This window comes from Salmo trutta, chromosome 15 (assembly GCF_901001165.1).
Source record: "Salmo trutta chromosome 15, fSalTru1.1, whole genome shotgun sequence".
NCBI lineage: Eukaryota > Metazoa > Chordata > Actinopteri > Salmoniformes > Salmonidae > Salmo > Salmo trutta.
The window spans coordinates 22,199,554-22,222,153 of NC_042971.1; the positions used below are offsets into that span (position 1 = coordinate 22,199,554).

A 22,600-nucleotide genomic window follows, 5' to 3' on the forward strand; every position below is an offset into this window, starting at 1 on the left:
ATTTTATAAAAAAATAAACTGAAATCGCATACGTATTCAGACCCTTTACTCAGTACTTTGAAGCACCTTTGGCAGCGATTACAGCCTCGAATCTTGGGTATGACGCTACAAGCTTGGCACACCTGTACTTGGGGACTTTCTCCCGTCCTTCTCTGTGGATCATCTCAAGCTCTGTCAGGTTGGATGGGGAGCGTCACTGCACAGCTATTTACACGTCTCTCCAGAGATGTTTGAGCAGGTTCAAGTCTGGGCTCTGGAAGGGCCACTAAAGGACATTCAGAGACTTGTCCTGAAGCCACTCCTGTGTTGTTGGCTGTGTGCTTACGGTCGTTGTCCTGTTAGAAAGTGAACCTTCGCCCCAGTCTAATGTCTTGAGCGCTCTGGAGCAGGTTTTCATCAAGGATCACTCTGGGCTTTGCTCTGTTCATCTTTCCTTAGATCCTGACTAGTCTCCCAGTCCCTGCCGCTGAAAAACATCCCCACCTCATTATGCTGCCACCACCATGCTTCACCGTAGGGATGGTTTCAGGTTTCCTCCAGACGTGACACTTGGCATTCAGGCCAAAGAGTTCAGTCTTGGTTTCATCAGACCAGAGGATCTTGTTTCTCATGGTCTGAGTCTATAGGTGCCTTTTGGCAAACTCCAAGCGGGCTGTTGTGCTTTTTACTGAAGAGTGCTTTCCATCTGGCCACTCTAACATAAAGGCCTGATTTGGTGGAGTGCTGTATCGATGGTTGTCCTTATGTCCTCCTCCCATCTCCAAAGAGGAACTCTAGAGCTCTGTCAGAGTGACCATCAGGTTCTTGGTCACCTCCCCGACCAAAGCCCTTCTCCCCCGATTGCTCAGTTTGGCCGGGGCGGCCAGCTCTTGGAAGATTCTTGGTGGTTCCAAACTTCTTCCATTTAAGAATGGAGGCCACTGTTCTTGGGGACCTTCAATGCTGCTCACATTCTTTTGGTACCCTTCCCCAGATCTGTGCCTCGACACAATCCTGTCTCGGAGCTCTATGGCCAATTCCTTTGACATCATGGCTTGGTTTTTGTCTGACATTCACTGTCATCTGTGGGACCTTTTAATAGACGTGTGTGTGCTTTTTCCAAATCATGTCCAATCAATTGAATTTACCACAGGTGGACTCCAATCAAGTTGGAGAAACATCTCAAGGATCAATGGAAGCAGGATCCACCTGAGCTCAATTTTGAGTCATAACAAAGGGTCTGAATACTTATGTAAGTAAGGTATTTCAGATTCTTTTTTTTTATAAATATACATTTGCAAAATATTCTATAAACCTGTTTTCCCTTTGTCATTATGGGGTATTGTGTGTAGATTAAGGAAACAATTATTTAATCCTTTTTGGAATAGGGATGTGACATAACAAAATGTGGGGTCTGAATACTTTCTGAAAGCACTGTAGCTGGACGTCAACAGTAGTCTGCTAATGATGTGACAGTCAGTTCACCATTGACAAGGCATATTGAATGTTGTGTAAATTCTTACACAGGGACACTCAAAGTCAATATTAAATAAATCATAGTTTGTCAGCACGTTGGAGAGGTTCCATCTCAATACACCATAGTACACATGTCAATCAGGAGCTCTTCCTGGGCAGTCCCAGCAGTTGTCTTGTATACGGAAATACACAGACAAGTAGTTATATTTTCATAATTCATTAATCATTACTGTTTTGTTCATCCATGTGACAGACCAATACTGTTTCATAACATGTGACCGGCCAATATCTCACGAGGCTTCTCTCTAAGCTGAGACCTTTAAACTGAGATCTTTCGTTTGTTCTCAAAACAAGGTCTGTGCGTACTGCCAAATTGCAGCTACTGATAGTGAGGATTTGTACAGTCAGCCACTTGCATGAAAACCGATATTGTTTTATAGAACAGCACATAAATAGAACACAGAAATTTGTTATAAGAAAGCACAAACATAAAATGTTCCATTACATTCCATCCTCATCTCATGTGTGATAACCATTACATTTTAATGTAAGCATTTCGATTTGAGCTTCTATATCAAAATATTTTATACTCTAAAGTAAGGGAAATCAGCACAGAAAAAAAGGTAATTTCAAACCCTTCATTCTGGGTTGTACAATCCGATTAGTATGGTAATTCTATCATCATAATAAAGGTTCTACTTTATTAATGGGAGTGAGTATCAAAAATGCACATGCATGCACAACGGATCTGTAGATTGAGGTGAATAAATCTCTCAATGTTAACCATTGTTTCTATATTTCTTACCACAATCGGGTTGCATTTACCTTTTGTTTATCACAATTCTGCTAAGATCTTCAAAAGGTATGAGCGCAGTGTTCCACATAATGTAAACAGGTTAAAGGTTTAGATGACCTTACCCTCAACTTGTTAAAAGAGAACCTTCAATCATTACTCATTGTCCGTATCTACAGGGGGAAATGGGGGCTCATCCAGAGTTGGCATCTGTTTCACCATCCTCTGGAGTAACAGAAAACATGCTGAAATCTCATCAGCCAGAGAGGCACAGATCCCCTTACATGAAGTTAATAACATTTCACAGGGACGCGAGAGAACACTTTTTCTAACAGTTTCACACCAACCTTGATAAGACTGAGATTGGGGCAAGGTTATCCCAAGCTACAATCTAGTATTTTTAGGGCACAGCTCTGTCTCTAGAAGCCTTGCCTTTCTAAATCCATAATTATTGATATATTATGAATGACAGTGCCTCACGTTGGTTCGATCACTTTAATTTGAGGAATGACTGAATAGGCTAAGAATGTATTGAGATAAATTACTATACATTTTGCAGTGTGCAGACCTCCACAATCAACCTGATACCCCAAATAAACAATTTTGGACAAGCTTAAGTCAATTACGGGCACGGTTGAACACCCCCCTTCACGGGACTCATTCTTCCTTTCCTGGCGTTGCATGTTCTTCAATATAGTGTTTCATTTTGTCCTTTTAATGGCACATGTTCAAAGTGGATGGCCCTTGATAATGTCTCTCGCCTGATAAAACGCCACTGTCCTTTAGTCTTTGTCCATTTTCCTACTAGTACACCAGCAGCATCAGAGAAGTTTGGACTGGATCTCTCCATGCTCACTCCACATGGACCCATGTCGCACTCCTGAGAGAAAAAGCATGAGAGAAGGCAGTTGATAGCTTTGGCTGCTGTGTACAGGTTGCTGGCTCAGACTTGGGTCTCACGGTAGAAGTGGTGAAGGACCATACTGAATGCCATTTTCAGCCGGTTGAAGGGGATGTTGAGGTTCACACTGTTCTCAGCCTAATTATCTTCCATGCATCTAGATCCCATCTGGTCACCTTCACTATAACCTTGAGAGAGGACAGACCAGAACAACCGTTTAGTTTAGAATGACAACACACAGTTGAAATCATTTCTCCCCCCCTTACTCCCCTGTCATCTTGGCAATCTCACTGCGGCGTTACAGGGCAGAGGGCTAAGCCTTAGGGAGAAATCCCGATCATCCAGCGGATACAATCGGGTGAGAATTGTTATTGAAGCAGGACAAAAACAAAGAAAAGAAAATCAACAGCAATACACATATCACTCAAAGTGGGGAAAACTTCAATGCATTTGAAATAACTGTCATCCATTACCAGCATCTCTTTTTCCCTTTTACAGGCAAACGTGAAGAAAATCCATTTGCATATTTACCAAAGGGCCCCAGGGGACTGGTAATTCCCCATATGTACACTTGACTCGCATCGTGATTCATGCATCCCCCCCAAAAAATGCTGAATGTTAAATCAAAAATAATTTGATATTTTAATTTATCTCTTGATGAATCCCATAAGATAATGGTAAAATAGACAAGTCAGCTCTCTGTCCTTCTCGTGGTCCGACTCACACACAGGACTATTGATAAACTTCTTAATTATTTGTTTTCACGTAGCCCATTAAAAAAAAAATGTCTCCTGTCTTCCTCGTGAAGGTGATCAGGCCTCACCAGGAGGTCAGAACAGAGGTCAGTCAGCCCTATTGAGTGTTTGTTTTCCTGTACCTCAACCATTATTTTCAGCCATTTCAAACATTTTGTCTATCAGGTTTGCCTTGGGTTTTTCAGTACATTTCTTCTAATCAAGAGAAATTACATGTGTGCAACCAAAACTCTGACAATAGAAATGTTCATTTGTGTACAACATCCTTTCTAACCCATGAAAAACCAAATAAAAAGACCCCACACTTCTAAATCACAGTATTAACCACTAACACATATTAATTAATAGGTGGGTTGTGTGTGGGTGCTGGCATGTATGTGGCAAAAATCATAGGGTAAATGCAAACAAAATGGCTAGGCCTTGCTTAATTTGGGAGGTCCCTTAACAGCTGCTTCTGGGTTAGGCACCTGCCTTTAAAAGGGAGAGATACAGAATCATTGATAAACATGAAAAAAAACTTGGTAGTGGACATTCCATTAGTCTTGGAAGAAAGAAAATAAACATGTACTTTTCACTATGCTACATTTGAATCAGTCCTAAAATCATTAGTCGAGTTTACTGCATCTTGGGCAGGAAGTCTCAAACCCATGCGTATACAGAATTATACTTCAGACGCATCTGATGATACGGTGTCCTGTATGGCTTGGGCACCTTCTAAAGTAAACAACTCTCTTGTAACCTTGATCTTTTTGACCTGTTGCATTAACATACAATTCTGTACAAACTGTCCCAAATTTCCCCATTGTGTGTGTGTGTGTGTGTGTGTGTGTGTGTGTGTGTGTGTGTGTGTCTCACAGCCTATTCGAGTTCAGTGTGTACTGGCGGCTATCTATTGTTCCACAGGAAGGTTATCGCTAATCCAAACAGCAGATGACTTAAACACGGGAGCAGTGGACCAGGCCTTGAAGAGTGAGCAGCCTCTAATCTAATATCAGTCCCAATGCTCAATCCCTCTTACTCCTTCAAATTACAAAAATATTGCATTATTGGATTGCTATCTGAAAGCCAGTTATCATTCACTTTGTTACTTTCACTAATCTCCATAATCTGTTTCCTTCAATAGAACCCTTCTACTCTTTCCAGCTAAAAAAACACATTCTCAATCACTACTCCTAATACACACGGATCAATCTCAAACAATCTTCTGCTTTTCCCTCTATTGCAAGGTTTTAAAACAAAACAAACAACTTTCTCCATATTGGAAGGCATTTTTCTTTTTAGTATACCTTAGAAAAGTTACTCTGGTAATAAAAATTCTCTGGATATTCACTTTCTGCGTCAATATTTATTAAATGTCTATTTTAAGATTCATATGCAATGCTTTGGAGGGATCAATATGTATTAACTGGATTGGCACGGTCTTAGTCCCGAGTAGATGTCGTGCTCCGTCCATAATAAGTCTGGCATCTGAGACAACGGAAACATGCCGTCTGCATTTTGCGTACGCACAAATTAGTTTAGAAGGTAATGTGGGATGTCAATAAACTCCATCGGGAGTGCAATAAATTGTAGCCTTAAGTTTAGTTAACAGAAAATCATGTTCAAAGGACTACTCTGAACAGAATACTTTTTACTCCACTTACATATGTCTACATTTGGGTGTGCAGGTTGTAGATTATTTTTCTATTCATGCTTCTCATGATCATAATAACCCATTATACTCAATATTATGTTACTTTATCTCTAGTAACCTATTATGCATTTGTGCTACATCACAAATTCCTCCTACACCAGTGTTCTATTCATACAGGGGTTTAAATATTTACACTAGTTCTATTTAACAGCATATTCGGAAATAGTTATTTCGTATCTCCATACGTAATAACGTTATACCTCAAACTCCACTGATGAGACATGGTATCCTCATATAATCTAAAGTCATGTTATCCTCTTTAATGAGACATGTTATCCTCTACCTGTAGATCCAACGGCGGTGTTGGACAGACCCCTAGATAACGTTATAGATCAGCTCACACAGAACTGGTTGTGGTGTTCATTCACCTCTTTCCCATCTATGCTAGTCCCCTGACAGCTCTCATTCACTCAATACTTAATAGCTCAATTTCAACCCTCTTATTTTCCAAATTTCAATCAGCTCTTATCCAAATATCAATCTTCCAGCTTATCCCATATCTCACAATCACACAACTTTCACATTCACTTAGTACTATTCCCAAGCACACATCTCATTACCCACGTGCATCGTCAATGGTTCTCAACTTTCGTTACTTTCTATGCACATAACACCCTGTACTCAAATACCTTGTGTTATTTTGTAGTGGCTGCAGACCACATAGACATTTCTTCTAAATGCCTACAAACCGATGTCAGCAGGGCTTTCCATGGTACTGTTACGGACTCGCTCAAGTCTTAAAACTGTTATTGTCTTCTCTCTAAGACTATGGGTACTCATTACTCGCCATGATTTTCATTTCTTTTTTTTATACAGATTCATTTAAATTTACTTACTGAAATCAGTTGCCGTTCCTCAATTGTTCGCGGATGATGTGTCTCCTCCTGGGCAGCTCACAGTAAGGGCCTGGTCTGGGCGGGTCCTCGTACTCTTTTGGTCAGACGGGAATTTCCCTCGTGCTTCATAAAATGTGCCACCGGTTTTATCAGTTATGCTGTTCGTTGACGCCAAATTGTCATGGAAATTCAATCTTAAATTAGTCATTGTAAAGGCAAAAAAGGCCATGGTGGCGAAGTAAATACAATATAGCAAGTAAAACACTGGAATGGTAGATTTGCAGTGGAAGAAAGTGCAAAGTAGAAATAATGGGGTGCAAAGGAGTAAAATAAATAAATACAGTAGGGGAAGAGGTAGTTGTTTGGGCTAAATTATATATGGGCTATGTACAGGTGCAGTAATCTGTGAGCTGTTCTGACAGCTGGTGCTTAAAGCTAGTGAGGGAGATAAGTGTTTCCAGTTTTAGAGATTTTTGTAGTTCGTTCCAGTCATTGGCAGCAGAGAACTGGAAGGAGAGGCGGCCAAAGGAGGAATTGGCTTTGGGGGTGACCAGAGAGATATACCTGCTGGAGCGCGTGCTACAGGTGGGTGCTGCTATGGTGACCAGTGAGCTGAGATAAGGGAGAACTTTACCTAGCAGGGTCTTGTAGATGACCTGGAGCCAGTGGGATTGGCGACGAGTATGAAGCGAGGGCCAGCCAACGAGAGTGTACAGGTTGCAGTGGTGGGTAGTATATGGGGCTTTGGTGACAAAACGAATGGCACTGTGATAGACTGCATCCAATTTATTGAGTAGGGTATTGGAGGCTATTTTGTAAATTTCATCGCCGAAGTCGAGGATCGGTAGGAATGTCAGTTTTATGAGGGTATGTTTGGCAGCATGAGTGAAAGATGCCTTGTTGCGAAATAGGAAGCCAATTCTAGATTTAACTTTGGATTGGAGATGTTTGATGTGAGTCTGGAAGGAGAGTTTACAGTCTAACCAGACACCTAGGTATTTGAAGTTGTCCACATATTCTAAGTCAGAAGGACGGGCGGGCAGGTGCAGGCAGCGATCGGTTGAAGAGCATGCATTCAGTTTTACTTGTATTTAAGAGCAGTTGGATGCCATGGAAGGAGAGTTGTATGGCATTGAAGCTCGTTCCGAGGGTAGTTAGCACAGTGTCCAAAGAAGGGCCGGAAGTATACAGAATGGTGTCGTCTGCGTAGAGGTGGATCAGAGACTCACCAGCAGCAAGAGCGACATCATTGATGTATACAGAGAAAAGAGTCGGCCCAAGAATTGAACCCTGTGGCACCCCCATAGACTGCCAGAGGCCCGGACAACAGGCCCTCCGATTTGACACACTGAACTCTATCAAAGAAGTAGTTGGTGAATCAGGCGAGGCAATCATTTGAGAAACCAAGGCTGTTGAGTCTGCCGATGAGGATGTGGTGATTGACAGAGTCGAAAGCCTTGGCCAGGTCAATGAATACGGCTGCACAGTATTGTTTCTTATCGATGGGGGTTAAGATATCGTTTAGGACCTTGAGTGTGGCTGAGGTGCACCCATGACCAGCTCTGAAACCAGATTGCATAGCGGAGAAGGTGCGGTGGGATTCAAAATCGTTGGTAATCTGTTTCTTGACTTGGCTTTCGAAGACTTTAGAGAGGCAGGGTAGGATAGATATAGGTCTGTAGCAGTTTGGGTTGAGTGTCCCCCCCCTTTGAAGAGGGGGATGACCGCAGCTGCTTTCCAATCTTTGGGAATCTCAGACAACACGAGAGGTTGGACAGGCTGGTAATAGGGGTTGCAACAGTTTGGGCAGATAATTTTAGAAAGAAAGGGTCCAGATTGTCTAGCCCGGCTGATTTGTAGGGGTCAAGATTTTGCCGCTCTTTCAGAACATCAGCTGACTGGATTTGGGAGAAGGAGAAATGGGGAAGGCTTGGGCGATTTGCTGTGGGGGGTGCAGTGCTGTTGACCGGGGTAGGGGTAGCCAGGTGGAAAGCATGGCCAGCCGTAGAAAAAATGCTTATTGAAATTCTCAATTATGGTGGATTTATCGGTGGTGACAGTGTTTCCTAGCCTCAGTGCAGTGAGCAGCTGGGAGGAGGTGCTCTTATTCTCCATGGACTTTACAGTGTCCCAGAACTTTATTGAGTTTGTGTTGCAAGAAGCAAATTTCTGCTTGAAAAAGCTAGCCCTAGCTTTTATTACTGCCTGTGTATATTCGTTTCTAACTTCCCTGAAAAGTTGCATATCACGGGGGCTGTTCGATGCTAATGCAGAATGCCACAGGATGTTTTTGTGTTGGTTAAGGGCAGTCAGGTCTTGAGAAAACCAAGGGCTATATCTGTTCCTGGTTCTAAATTTCTTGAATGGGGCATGCTTATTTAAGATGGTGAGGAAGGAATTTAAAAAAAATAACCAGGCATCCTCTACTGACGGAGTGAGGTCAATATCCTTCCAGGATACCCGGGCCAGGTCGATTAGAAAGGCCTGCTCACTGAAGTGTTTCAGGGAGCGTTTGACAGTGATGAGTGGAGGTCATTTGACCGCTGACCCATTATGGATGCAGGCAATGAGGCAGTGATCTCTGAGATCTTGGTTGAAAACAGCAGAGGTGTATTTAGAGGGCAAGTTGGTTAGGATGATGTCTATGAGGGTGCCCGTGTTTACAGCTTTGGGGTGGTACCTGGTAGGTTCATTGATCATTTGTGTGAGATTAAGGGCATCAAGCTTAGATTGTAGGACGGCTGGGGTGTTAAGCATGTCCCAGTTTAGGTCACCTAGAGCTCTGAAGATAGATGGGGGGGCAATCAGTTCACATATGGAGCCCAGAGCACAGCTGGGGGCAGAGGGTGGTCTATAGCAGGCGGCAACGGTGAGAGACTTGTTTTTAGAGAGGTGGATTTTTAAAAGTAGAAGTTCAAATTGTTTGGGTACAGACCTGGATAGTTGGACAGAACTCTGCAGGCTATCTCTGCAGTAGATTGCAACACCGCCCCCTTTGGCCGTTCTATCTTGTCTGAAAATGTTGTAGTTAGGGATGGCGATTTCAGAGTTTTTTGTGGTCTTCCTATGCCAGGATTCAGATACGGTCAGGACATCCGTGTTGGCAGAGTGTGCTAAAGCAGTGAATAAAACAAACTTAGGGAGGAGGCTTCTAATGTTAACATGCATGAAACCAAGGCTATTATGGTTACAGAAGTCATCAAAAGAGAGCGCCTGGGGAATAGGAGTGGAGCTAGGCACTGCAGGTCCTGGATTCACCTCTACATCACCAGAGGAGGAGTAGGATAAGGCTACGGCTAAAAGCTATGAGAATTGGTCGTCTAGGACGTCCGGAACAGAGAGTAAAAAGAGCAGGTTTCTGGGGGCGATAAAATAGCTTCAAGGTATAATGTACAGACAAAGGTATGGTAGGATGTGAATACAGTGGAGGTAAACCTAGGCATTGAGTGATGATCAGAGAGATATTGTCTCTAGAAACATCATTGAAACCAGGTGATGTCATCGCATGTGTGGGTGGTTGAACTGAGAGGTTGGATAAGGTATAATGAGCAGGGCTGGAGGCTCTACAGTGAAATAAGCCAATAAACACTAACCAGAACAGCAATGGACAAGCCATATTGAAAGTTTTACATTTTAGTCATTTAGCAGACGCTCTTATCCAGAGCGACTTACAGTAGTGAATGCATACATTTCATTTCATGCATTTTTTATTTTATTTGTTTATTTATTTATTTTTTAAATTGTACATTGCAGAGAGGCATGCTTAGCCAAGTGATCAAAGGGGTCCAGTGAGTAGTGAGGTCGGTTGCGGTCACGGCGATTCAGACAGCTAGCCAGGCCATGGGTAGCAAGTTGGCAGAAGATGGTCTGTTATTAGCCACCTCGTGCGTTTCCGTCGGTAGTTTAGTGGGATTCCGTGTGGTAGAGGGGACCAATCCAATTGGCAAAATAGTTATAGTGGCCCAAGAAAATTGGTCGATAGACCTATTCAGATAGCAGCCGATAAGACAGCTAACGATTAGCTGGCCGCAGATGGTCGTTCAGGTTACGTCGCGACCGACCAATACTGGTTCATAACATGTGAAAGACCAATATCTCATGAGGCTTCTTCTCTCTAAGCTGAGACCTTGGAACTGAGATCTTTCGTTTGTTCTCTAAACAAGGTCTGGGCGTACTACCAAATTGCAGCTACTGATAGTGAGGATTTGTAGTCAGCCACTTGCGTGAACACAGAAATTGGTTTATAGAACACAGAAATGTGTTATAAGAAAAGCACAAACATTTAAAATTACCATTACACCCTTTCAAATTTTCTCCACATTTGCATATTTATTTTTTATACTGAATGTTGTCTGATCTTCAAACCTAATTTTAGATAAAGGGAACCTGAGTGGCAAAATAACACTTATTTCATTAAATTATGCAACACCCAATGCCCCAATGTAAAAAACGTAATTGCCCCCTTACACTCAATAACTGGTTGTGCCACCTTTTTTAGCTGCAATGACTCCAACCAAATGCTTCCTGGAGTTGTTGAACAGTCTCATGTCGCTGTGGAGGAATTTTGGCCCCCTCTTCCATGCAGAACTGCTGTAACTCGGTGACATTTGTGGGTTTTCAAGCATTAACTGCTCGTTTCAAGTCCTGCCACAACTCTATTGAGATTAGGTCTGGACTTTTGACTAGGCCATGCTTTTTATACATTTTCATGTAGACTTGTGTGTTTTGGATCATTGTCTTGTTGCATGCTTCATTTCAGCTACAGCTCACAGACCGATGGCCTGACATTGTCCTTTAGAATTCTCTGATACAGAGCAAAATTCATGTCCTCCAGAAAGTTAGACTTTTTACTTATCTGTCTATAGAACATTCTTCCAAGAATCTTGATGATCATCCAGGTGCTTTTTGGCAAATTTGAGTCAACTTTTTGGATGACATGGGTCCCATTTATGCCTGGTGAAGACCAAACACTGCAATCCATAGTAAGAACCTCATACCAACGGTCAAGCATGGTGATGGTTTTGGGATGCTTTGCTGCCTCAGGACCTGGACGACTTGCCTCAATAGAAGGAATCATGAATTCTGCTCTGTATCAGAGAATTCTACAGAAGAATGTCAGACCATCCATCTGGTGAGGTTGGCAGGTCTTGTATTTCTGGTTCAAGCAGGAATCGAACCTGTGTACCTGTATATTTTGGGGGTATAATGTTTCATGTATGTGGCTGGATGAGACCTAGTGAAAAGCAATACAACTACTATTGATACAGTCCTTAATGTTTTTGGAGTTTGCACTATTCCACTGGCTCCACTACCAGTACCCCTAAAAAAAGCACAGCTCAAGTACTTGAAAGTGTATATTATATAATTAAATAGAACACTGGAATGGACATGGGCTTTTCAGCAACGTGACGAAAAATGACATCTTGATCAGGCAATCTTTCGTTCTAGAAACTGATCAAATGTGGCAAATATATTGTATAAAACAATGAATTAATAGTTATACTAGTGTGTGTGACATAATGAAATCCCCTTCGCCCTCTTGTGCAGCGGACTCTGTCAACATCAAGATCCTGAATGCGGGGGCATGGTCGCGGAGCTCAGAGAAGGTGTTTGTGTCACTGCCCACTGAGCTGGAGGACCTGATCCCCGAGGTGGAGGACTTTTACAAGAAGAACCACAGTGGCAGAAAACTGCACTGGCATCACCTCATGTCCAATGGCATTGTGAGTATAAAGCACCACCACCCACACACACAAACACAGGAGTGCCTAGGGGGTGGGTCAGCCTCTTGCACCTTCACCCCTCCAGCCTCCTCTCTGTCCAGACCATAGAAATTAGAGGTTGACCGTTTAATCGGAATGGCCGATTTAATTAGGGCCGATTTTCAAGTTTTCATAACGATCGGTAATCAGCATTTTTGGACACCGATTATGGCCGATTACACTCCACGAGGAGACTGCGTGGCAGGCTGACTACCTGTTACGTGAGTGCAGCAAGGAGCCAAGGTAAGTTGCTAGCAAGCATTAAACTTATCTTATAAAAAACAATTAATCTTAAAATAATCACTAGTTAACTACACATGGTTGTTGATATTACTAGTTTATCTAGCTTGTCCTGCGTTGCATATAATCGATGCGGTGCCTGTTAATTTATCATTGAATCACAGCCTACTTCGCCAAACGGGTGATGATTTAACAAGCGCATTTGCGAAAAAAGCACTGTCGTTGCACCAATGTGTACCGAACCATAAACATCAATGCCTTTCTTAAAATCAATACACAAGTATATATTTTTAAACCTGCATATTTAGTTAATATTTCCTGCAAACATGAATTTCTTTTAACGAGGGAAATTGTCACTTCTCTTGCGTTCTGTGCAAGCAGAGTCAGGAAATATGCAGCAGTTTGGGCTGCCTGGCTCGTTGCGAACTGTGTGAAGACCATTTCTTCCTAACAAAGACCGTAATTGATTTGCCAGAATTGTACATAATTATGACATAAGATTGAAGCTTGTGCAATGTAACAGCAATATTTAGACTTAGGGATGCCACCCGTTAGATAAAATACAGATCGGTTTTGTTTTCGAAATGATAGTTTCCAGATTTTACCATATTAATGACCTAAGGCTTGTATTTCTGTGTGTTATTATATTATATTATAATTAAGTCTATGATTTGATATAGCAGTCTGACTGAGCGGTGGTAGGCAGCAGCAGGCTCGTAAGCATTCATTCAAACAGCACTTTGCTGCATTTGCCAGCAGCTCTTCGCTGTGGTTCAAGCATTGCGGTGTTTATGACTTCAAGCCTATCAACTCCCGAGATTAGGTTGGCAATACTAAAGTACCTATTAGAACATCCAATAGTCAAAGGTATATGAAATATAAATGGTATAGAGAGAAATAGTCCTATAATTCCTATAATAATTACAACCTAAAACTTCTTACCTGGGAATAATGAAGACTCATGTTAAAAGGAACCACCAGCTTTCATATGTTCTCATGTTCTGAGCAAGGAACTTAAACGTTAGGTTTTTTACATGCAAATATTGCACTTTTACTTTCTTCTCCAACACTTAGTTTTTGCATTATTTAAACCAAATTGAGCATGTTTCATTATTTATTTGAGACTAAATAGATTTTGTTGATGTATTATATTAAGTTAAAATAAAAGTGTTCATTCAGTATTGTTGTAATTGTCATTATTACATATATATAACTAAAAATCGACCGATTAATCGGTACCGGCTTTTTTTGGTCCTCCAATAATCGGTATCGGCGTTGAAAAATCATAATTGGTCGACCTCTAATAGAGATCCTATGTAATTCTATCCAGATCACATTTAAGAATGAGGTGGGCCAGTACGACCTGGAGGTGACCACCTTCCAACTGGCTGTGCTGTTTGCCTGGAACCAGAGGCCGCGGGAGAGGATCAGCTTTGAGAACCTTAAGCTGGCCACGGAGCTTCCTGATGCCGAGCTCCGACGCACCCTCTGGGTAATGCACAGTGTCAAAGGGTTATCTTATCGTAAGGACTAGGGTTGCAAGATTCCTGTAACATTTTCAAAATTACCATGTTTTCCCGAAATCCAAGTAGGAGGGCTTCTGGATTGGTGGCATATCCTCGCTTTATTCCGGGAGTCTTCCATCCGGGATTTCTGGAAAACCTGTTTTTTATTAATTTGATATGCAGCAAACAAACCCTGAAACCTCCCTGCAGTTTCCATGCGACCATAACCATTAGTACTTTCTAAAATGGTTTTTGATTAACATCTAGCAGTGATGGATTGTCCTTATCGGTCCCGCTTTAAATGACGTTCAGCTTATGAAGTCTTCATAAAGCCTTCATAAGCACTACTATGTGTTACAAAGCTATAACTGTATGTCATGCTTTATAAAGGCTTCATAAATGTGGCATAACTTACATAATCGCCAATGTCAAATGTGAAATAACCCAATATGTCAAATATGATATAAATGTGCTTTATAAAGGGGGGGCATGTTGTGCTGATGGATGGCATATGCTCTAAAGTGAAGTCATGTTTGTCACATTACACTTCATCTCAAATGCGCAGAGGTCTGGTGGACCAACACATCAAACTTGGCCTTCATTATTAGTTAGGGTTAGGTTTAAAATGCAAATTATGGGGAGAGTTTAGCCATAATTGAATTTTTGACTGTTAACTTGTGACAATGACAAATACTTTACCCAGGTCACTCCCACTAAGGCCAACTTTGAATGGTTGATATCCCAGACTTATATGTGCTGTGTGCAATAGCCTGGGGACGACATTACACCAAGAAACACTTACCGTGATGAAAGCCCACAACCTAGGGAACTTGAATGTGGCTTTCTTCTGGAACTAAGTTAGATGTTCCTCAGGACACACACACGCACACAACAAAAACCAGCCATACCGTGCGGTACTGGGCCCAGCCATGTCTTTGACACATTCACCCAATCCCTCGTGGGAAGATCAACAGCAAAATGTTGCCACCATTTGTATCAGTTTGTCGTCAAGCCGTGGTCTCCAGCATGGGAACAGAAGAGGAATACCTGGTGCGGGAGTCTCAGGTTGGATTACTCCAAATCATCTTGGTTCTGACACAAACTTTGCAGGTCCATTTAACCTATTTAAATACTTACAGTAACCTGTGGATCATGATAACCTTCAAAACTCAGCAGAACATTTTATGTAGTATCCTGCAATTCTTTGTTTGAAGTGAGACAGACACCTTTGGTCATTCATAACACATACGTAAAGGCTTAGTGATCATTTGAGTTTACATCACTAACAACTAAAACAAATAAACATTAACATTAATAACCACAAACTCTAATTGGGGAGATGGGGAAACTCCATCCGATTTCGTGTTTTTATATTCCTCTTTCACTTATAAATCTCGTGACGGAGATGTGGCTGTATCTAGGAGGATTTTTCATTTGCTGAGCCTGCTATTTATTTAAAATAATGACTGAGTTAGATTGCATACTGTACAGTAGCTAACTCAACTACTACAAATGAATTTAAATTACAATAAATAAAGGTTACGTTTTTCGCTGCCCAGTGGCACCACAAGTGGGCACTGATCATCACATGATCAGCATCTCGTCAACAACACTAAAAAAAGTTATTCTGGGTCACGGAATTTCGAAAATAAATGTCCCCCACGTAATAGTGGAAAAGTGTCAACCTTTATTTATTCATGATATATGAAAAATAATTGTCTAAACATTACCAATGATTAAATTTGGGTTTTTAAAACATATTCCAAGGTCACAAAAATGCCCCCAATGCGAATCACTGTATATGGAGTACATATGTTTACCGACCGGCTTGATTCGGTCTTATGTTGCAAAATTTGAAATAGTGTTTCATACATTGGATAAAAGTAGAGACTCAACTAGAAAATGGTATTTCATATAGTGCAGTTGAGGAACAATGTGAAAGTAATTTTGCTTTGAAAGTTGATTAACTTGTAACCTCACTTTTGAGAAAATGGCCCTTGAATGTTTTGGTACCAACTGGAGAGCCCTTCTTTGTCTACAACCATTCAACATCGTTCACACCCTCTTAATCTTTAGCCCCACCCATCTCTTTAAGAATTTGCATGTGAGGCTATGTACTAAATAATCAAAGATTTCAACACTAAAGGCTGGCTTATACTACGCGTGTTTGAATTTAATCTGGAGTGCCAGAGTGTGCTCTGGGCGTTCGTAAACTCCGAGCATTGTCAGACTATCCGGTCGTAAATTCAGACCGTTTCTCACTCGGAGCGTTCAGAATGCACACTGGACGCTCTGGCCGAGGAGTAGGGTTGATCCGAGCGTTCTGACCAAACAGCAGTCAAGCACCCAAGCTAACTAGCTAACTTTGGCTAGCTACTTCCAGACAAATGAGAGGACCAGTCTGACCATTCTACTCACCCTAGCAGAGCTGGTTAGGCTGTTTTGTATGTTATCCAAAGCGTTGGTGACTGCAACTGTGCTGCTGGCAAAAATGTAATGATGCTTTTTTTTGTCAACATTTACTGACACCGGCCATATTCAACGGGTGTTGAGCAGTCGTAAATTCGTCAGTTATTCTGCACTCTGGCACACTCAGACTAGAGTTCTCTGAAATCGGAGTAGATAACCAGAGCGAATTTACCAGCTACGTCTATCGCAGTGACATCATAAGCATTCTATTGAAATAGTTAATTGCATAGTGGAGTCTTTTTTGTTTAGACCTAGCTAGCTAAACAATGAAGCATAATCCCAACTCATAACGTTACTACCCTGCATGAATCTGCAGGTAGCTAACCAACCAGGTTCAATGTTAGCTAGCTAACATTGGGCTATAACTAGCAATGCAAATAGCTCTGAGATATGAATAATATTACTACATAGATCATACACGTGATGTTAGCTAGCCAGCCAGCTAACTTTAGCTAGCTAGCTAACAGTACACTTTAACTTGACTTTCTGACAGAATTAGACACGTTTAATATCTGAAAATTTAGCTAGCTAGACTCTTACCCTTATACATGGATGAACGCTTCTCCCTCTGTCACGGATGCCATGGTTTCCCTTAGTTTAAAGATGTAATCCGGAGGCTTCTGTGTGTTCTGTTTTCATCTCTGTCTGCATATTTGCAATCAAACGCCTGAATTTTCTCCATCTCCTTAGCTCTCATACTCTCTAATTCCACTGATTTCAAAACTCGGTCTTCCAGAAACTCCCGAGTGGCGCAGCAGTCTAAGGCACTGCATCCCAGTGCTTGAGGTGTCACTACAAACACCCTGGTTCGAATCCAGGCTGTATCACAACCGGCCGTGATTGGGAGTCCCATAGGACGGCGCACAATTGGCCCAGCATCGTCCGTGTTTGGCCAGTGTAGGCCATCAATAATCTGAGTACTGAGCTCAGAAAAATACACTAGGCTATACAGATGGCCGCCATCTTGGAGTCATCTAAAATCATAATTTGCATTAGAAATATCCCCTTACCTTTGATGATCTTCATCTAGGAATCCCAGGTCCACAACAAATGTTGTTTTGTTCGATAAAGTCCATAATTTATGTCCAAATAACTCCTTGTTGTTCGCGCGTTCAGTAAGCTACTTCAAATGTAGAAAGCGCGCGGACGATGTCGAGACGCAAAAGTTAAAAAAAGTTCTATTTACGTTCGTTCAAACATGTCAAACGTTGTAAAACATCAATATTTAGGGCCTTCAGAACGTGAAGATTCAGTAATATTTCAACCGGACGGTTCCTGTGTCTTGAAAAAGGTTTTGGAACAGGAGGATCCATCCTCATGAACGCGCGCCAAGAAGTGATGTCATTCTCTGGGTGACAAACTTCCCAGCCTTCTCATTCGGTCTCTGTTCATCGTAGACGCTTCAAACAACTTTCTAAAGACTGTTGACATCTAGTGGAAGCCTTAGGAAGTGCAAAATGAACCCTTACTCACCGTGTGTTCGATTGGCAATGACTTGAAAGGACTACAAGCACCAGAATTCTCACTTCCTGCTTAGATTTTTCTCAGGATTTTGCCTGCCATATGAGTTCTGCTATACTCACAGACATCATTCAAACAGTTTTAGAAACTTCAGAGTGTTTTCTTTCCAAATCTACTAATAATATGCATATTCCAGTTCCTGGGCCCGAGTAGTAGGCCGTTTAATTTGGGTACGTTTTTCATCCGGCCGTGAAAATACTGCCCCCTACCCTAGTGAAGTTAAGGCACATGAAAGTTAACATGTTCCAGAAGGCATTTCTGACAAACGCAATTTAATAAAAATAAAAGTTTACCTTCAAATGGCGCTCCTGTGAAGTAGTGGCGTACGACATATGCCTACTTTGCTGAAACAAGTCACATATTGGCTTAGAGCCAGCAGCAGTGTGTGGGTAAAATCACTGGGCAAGCCAAGACGATACTATTTTACTTCCTATTTTGTGATATTTGCGTTGTTTGCTCTATAACCCATTCATTCATACGCCACCGTGATATACAATAAGTCCGCGACAAGACAAGTCACACAGTGGAGGAATAAATTCAAATACGTTTGTTTCATCACAAAACTGGAAAGCAACATCTGTCCGGTGAAGAGCAAGAACTATTCTGTGTGCTGCTGTAAATGTATTGTATGTAATACTCAGTAGGGTCTGTCGAATGTGTATATGGTGTAATTTCACGGGGCTCTGAATAATACAGCGTGTTGCTGGCCTTTCACCCCACACATTCCATTGGCTGTGGCTGCCACATAGCGAATCACTGTATTTGGAATACATAATCATCACGTGGCTTACTGCACTACAGAAAACCCGCTAACCAAACAGTGGAGGGCATGCTCACTGAATTAAAGGGCAACTACACCCCAAACATTTTTCCCAGACCTCAAAAGTCATCCCCTGATGTGGTTTAAGCATTCTTGTGAACATAGAATTCAAATTGTTTTATTATTTAGTGTGATAAAAAATAAATACATGGGGGAAATCCGAAACCTGGAAAAACTAAACAGAGAAAACGGAGTTTGTGGGCGGAAAACAAAGTAGGCAAAAAATAACTGCCAATGTTTTTTGCAGTGCATATGACTGCACTTCAGAGTGTTTTGGGGAAGGTTGAGGTCAGGTCCAATATTGACTATGCACCAAAGAGGTTAGGCCATCCTATACTGAACAAAAATATGAACGCAACATGTAATGTGTTGGTCCCATGTTTCATGAGCTGAAATAAAAGATTCCAGGAATGTTCCCTATGCACAAAAAACTTACTAATCTAAAATGTTGTGCACAAATTTGTTTACATCCCTGTCAGGGAGCATTAGTCCTTTGCCAAGATAATCCATCCACTTGACAGGTGTAGCATATCAAGAAGCTGATTAAACAGCATGATCATTACACAGGTGCACCTTGTGCTGGGGACAATAAAAGGCCACTCTAAAATGTGCGGTTTTGTCACACAACACAATGTCACAGATGTCTTGAGGGAGTGTGCAATTGGCATGCTGACTGCAGGAATGTCCACCAGAGCTGTTGCCAGAGAATTGCATGTTCATATTTCTACCATAAGCCACCTCCCAACGTTTTCAAGAATTTGGCAGTATGTCTAACTGGCCTCACAACCGCAGACCACGTGTAACCACACCAGCCCAGGACCTCCACATCCGTCTTCTTCACCTGCGGGATGGTCTGAGACCAGACACCCGCACAGCTAATGAAATTGTGGTTTTGCACAAACTAAGAATTTCTGCGCAAACTGTAACAAACCGTCTCAGGGAAGCTAATCTGCGTGCTCGTCGTCCTCACCAGGATCTTGACCTGACTGCAGTTCGGCGTTGTAACCGACTTCAGTTGGCAAATTCTCATCGATGGCCACTGGCACGCTGGAGAAATGTTTTATCACGGATTAATTCTGGTTTCAACTGTACCGGGCAGACTGCGTGTATGGCGATGTGGGCTAGCGGTTTGCTGATGTGAACGGAGTGCCCCATGGTGGCAGTAAGGTTATGGTATGGGAAGGCATAAGCTATAGACATCAAACACTATTGCATTTTATCGATGGCAATTTGAATGCACAAAGATAGTGATGAGATCCTGAGGCCCATTATCGTGCCATTCATCCACCGCCATTACCTCATGTTTAAGCATGATAATGCATGGCTGAAAATGTCCCAGTTCTTCCATGGCATGCATACTCAGCAGCAATGTTCCCTCTATTTTGAGCACTGAGCAAATTTCAGGTCTGCTGAGCGCTAACTTCAACATTGTGAAAATTTTGTGCAACTTCCAGCGCATGTTTACTATGAACTCTGAGGCTGTACTTGATTTAAGTTAGTTTTAACAGTGGCCATTTGATCATATTATAGGCCTACCATAAGAAAACAATGGAGAAAATGCATCCCGTAACATTTTCACATGGAAATAGCTGTTCTATCATTCAGTCTACTTTAGCAGCCAATGTGTAGTATTTAATGTAGACCTACATTCCGTGAGACTTTTGGGAGAAAAAAAAAAACATGGAGGGCATGACATAAACAGGTTAATCTTCTTGTCCTTCAGACAAGGTGACTGACAATTGTGTGGTGTTTGATGCAAGAAACCACTTTACAAAATAAAATGCATTATTATTCACATACCATTATTACAGAGAATCAGACAAATTATGCTACCCTCTGCCTATTGGCTACTTAGCTTATTGAAGTCTGTCTCAAAATACAACACTGCCCCTTTAAGACACAAAAAATGCTCTTTACCTGATTCGCTTTTCAAGAAAATTTACATATTTTGTGCTGTTGTAGGAAGCAATCACTTACTTATTGCTGACTACAAAGTATCTATAATTGGGCTAGTAGCTCAATAACTAGAAAAGGACATGAACAAAATGTGCACACGTGGCTACATGGAGCTCTTGCTTTGATCTCAAAACAAGCGCATCTACTCACAACCGCTCGTGCTGTAAACACAGTCCAGTTAAAAGTAAATGGCACATATCCATATATGGCAATGGTCCATTTGGATATAGGCCTACTGCAGCTCGATTGTTTAGGCCGCACTGGTCTGTATAGAGTACGGGCTGAGTAGTGCGTGTCAATGCAATAGAATCCTACTCTGATGCGTTCTGTCTACAACAAAATCTCTTACATAGTTTGTTTTGGTATGTTGCATTGAAAGTAGCTAATATTGTGTTGATTCGATCACAATTGCTATAGTAAATGGAAATGAAAGATAGTGTCAAGGAAAACTCTAGAACAGTGGTCACCAACCTTTTCTGAGTCAAGATCACTTTCTGAGTCAAAATGCAAGCTGAGATCTATCTCTCAGATTTTTTTTTTTAACATGGCTTAAATAACAAAAGCCTATGCAACATTAACCAATTTAAAAACAAATAATTGTATTTGTCACATGCGCCGAATACAACAGGTGTAGACCTTACAGTGAAATGCTTACTTATAAGCCCCTAACCAACAATGCAGTTTAAGAGAAATACCTGAAAAGAAATAAAAGTAACAAATAATTAAAGAGCTGCAGTAAAATAACAATACCGAGTTAGCTTACTGCACAAACCTCATTGCTACAGTAATATATGTGCCCAATACATTATCACCGCATATTGGCTTTGCTACTAATGCATTGTCATTCGAGACACTTTTTAAAATTATATTTCAACATTTCAGGTAGGCTATATGATCACACCGGTAATAGATCCGTTGTTATATTACTTGTGAAGCACAGCTGAGTGAGCATACATTTTAAATAGTTTGCTTTTTATTTTACTGGACTGATGGTATCTGCATCTGATGGTCAGTCTCTGCAGAGGGAGAGAGCAGCAGACTTGAGGGTTCGCCTCTCAGCATCCCTCTGCTCTCCCTTATCTCCACTGACACTGACCAAAAAGGGACACTGTCTTCCAGCTGATTGGGCAACTCGAGTCGCACCGCATTATTTCTGCCTCATGCACAAATTCATGTTGTTCCTATGAACAGATAAAATGAAATATTCCTGTAAAGACCCAAGCCACTAATGATAACACACGCCTATAGATACACTTTCCTACACATTCATTACTGCTGCAGTACTTATTGTAGAGCTGAGTGGAAATATGAAGAACACTGATTTTATGTCTTATAAAAGTGTTGAATACAAAGTGTTGACAGTGCTGAACTTAAACAGCATCTCTTTGCTGTATTTGTTGACAGTCTCTAATCATGGTTTTAAGCGTTTTGAAATCTCTATCTTTGCTGTAGCTTGCTTTTATGCATGCTACGTTACTGCGGACACGGTCATCTGAGCCATCCGATTTGGCCAGCGGTAGGCCTATAGTGCACTTGATTTGCTCTCTAGGCCCACCGGGAAGGCATAGTTTGTACCATCAGACATGAAATGGTTCAAAATGGCAACAGTTCGCCTACCCAGCTGAATCGTGTGCACCTACCGCCATCAGGCCGAGACAAATATTGCTTTATCGTTTTATTTGTTTTTATAATTATTTTTACAGAAATGCTTGGCCATCGACTAGGAATGATCGCAATCGACCGGTTGGTGACCACTGCTCTAGAAAGTTGAGTGAAGTTCAATCTCGTGCTTCTCTCTGTGGGCTGATATTTCTACGCGGCAGTCTCGGGCTACTGTGCGCAGCTTAGAAGGAACATTGCTCGCCAGACACGTCACCATTGAGTTTGTTTGGGA

The 22,600-nt window shown here is 41.6% G+C and overlaps 1 protein-coding gene across 7 annotated transcripts in view; it reads left to right on the forward strand.

Annotated features, from left to right (window-relative positions):
- The window catches only part of LOC115148624 (cullin-5), a 50,770-nt gene that overhangs the window by 21,011 nt on the left and 7,159 nt on the right, over positions 1-22,600 (forward strand). For 4 of the 7 annotated variants that reach the window (XR_003866707.1, XM_029690682.1, XM_029690683.1 and 1 more), the window contains 3 exons: positions 4,808-4,873; positions 11,981-12,156; positions 13,766-13,927. Coding sequence is in view for 6 of the 7 variants with exons in the window: in XM_029690682.1 (XP_029546542.1) it covers positions 4,808-4,873; positions 11,981-12,156; positions 13,766-13,927 (404 nt within the window). In the remaining variant the exon portion in view is untranslated. The remainder of the gene's footprint in view (positions 1-4,807; positions 4,874-11,980; positions 12,157-13,765; positions 13,928-22,600) is intronic. The other 3 variants (XM_029690684.1, XM_029690685.1, XM_029690686.1) reach the window with 1 other exon arrangement.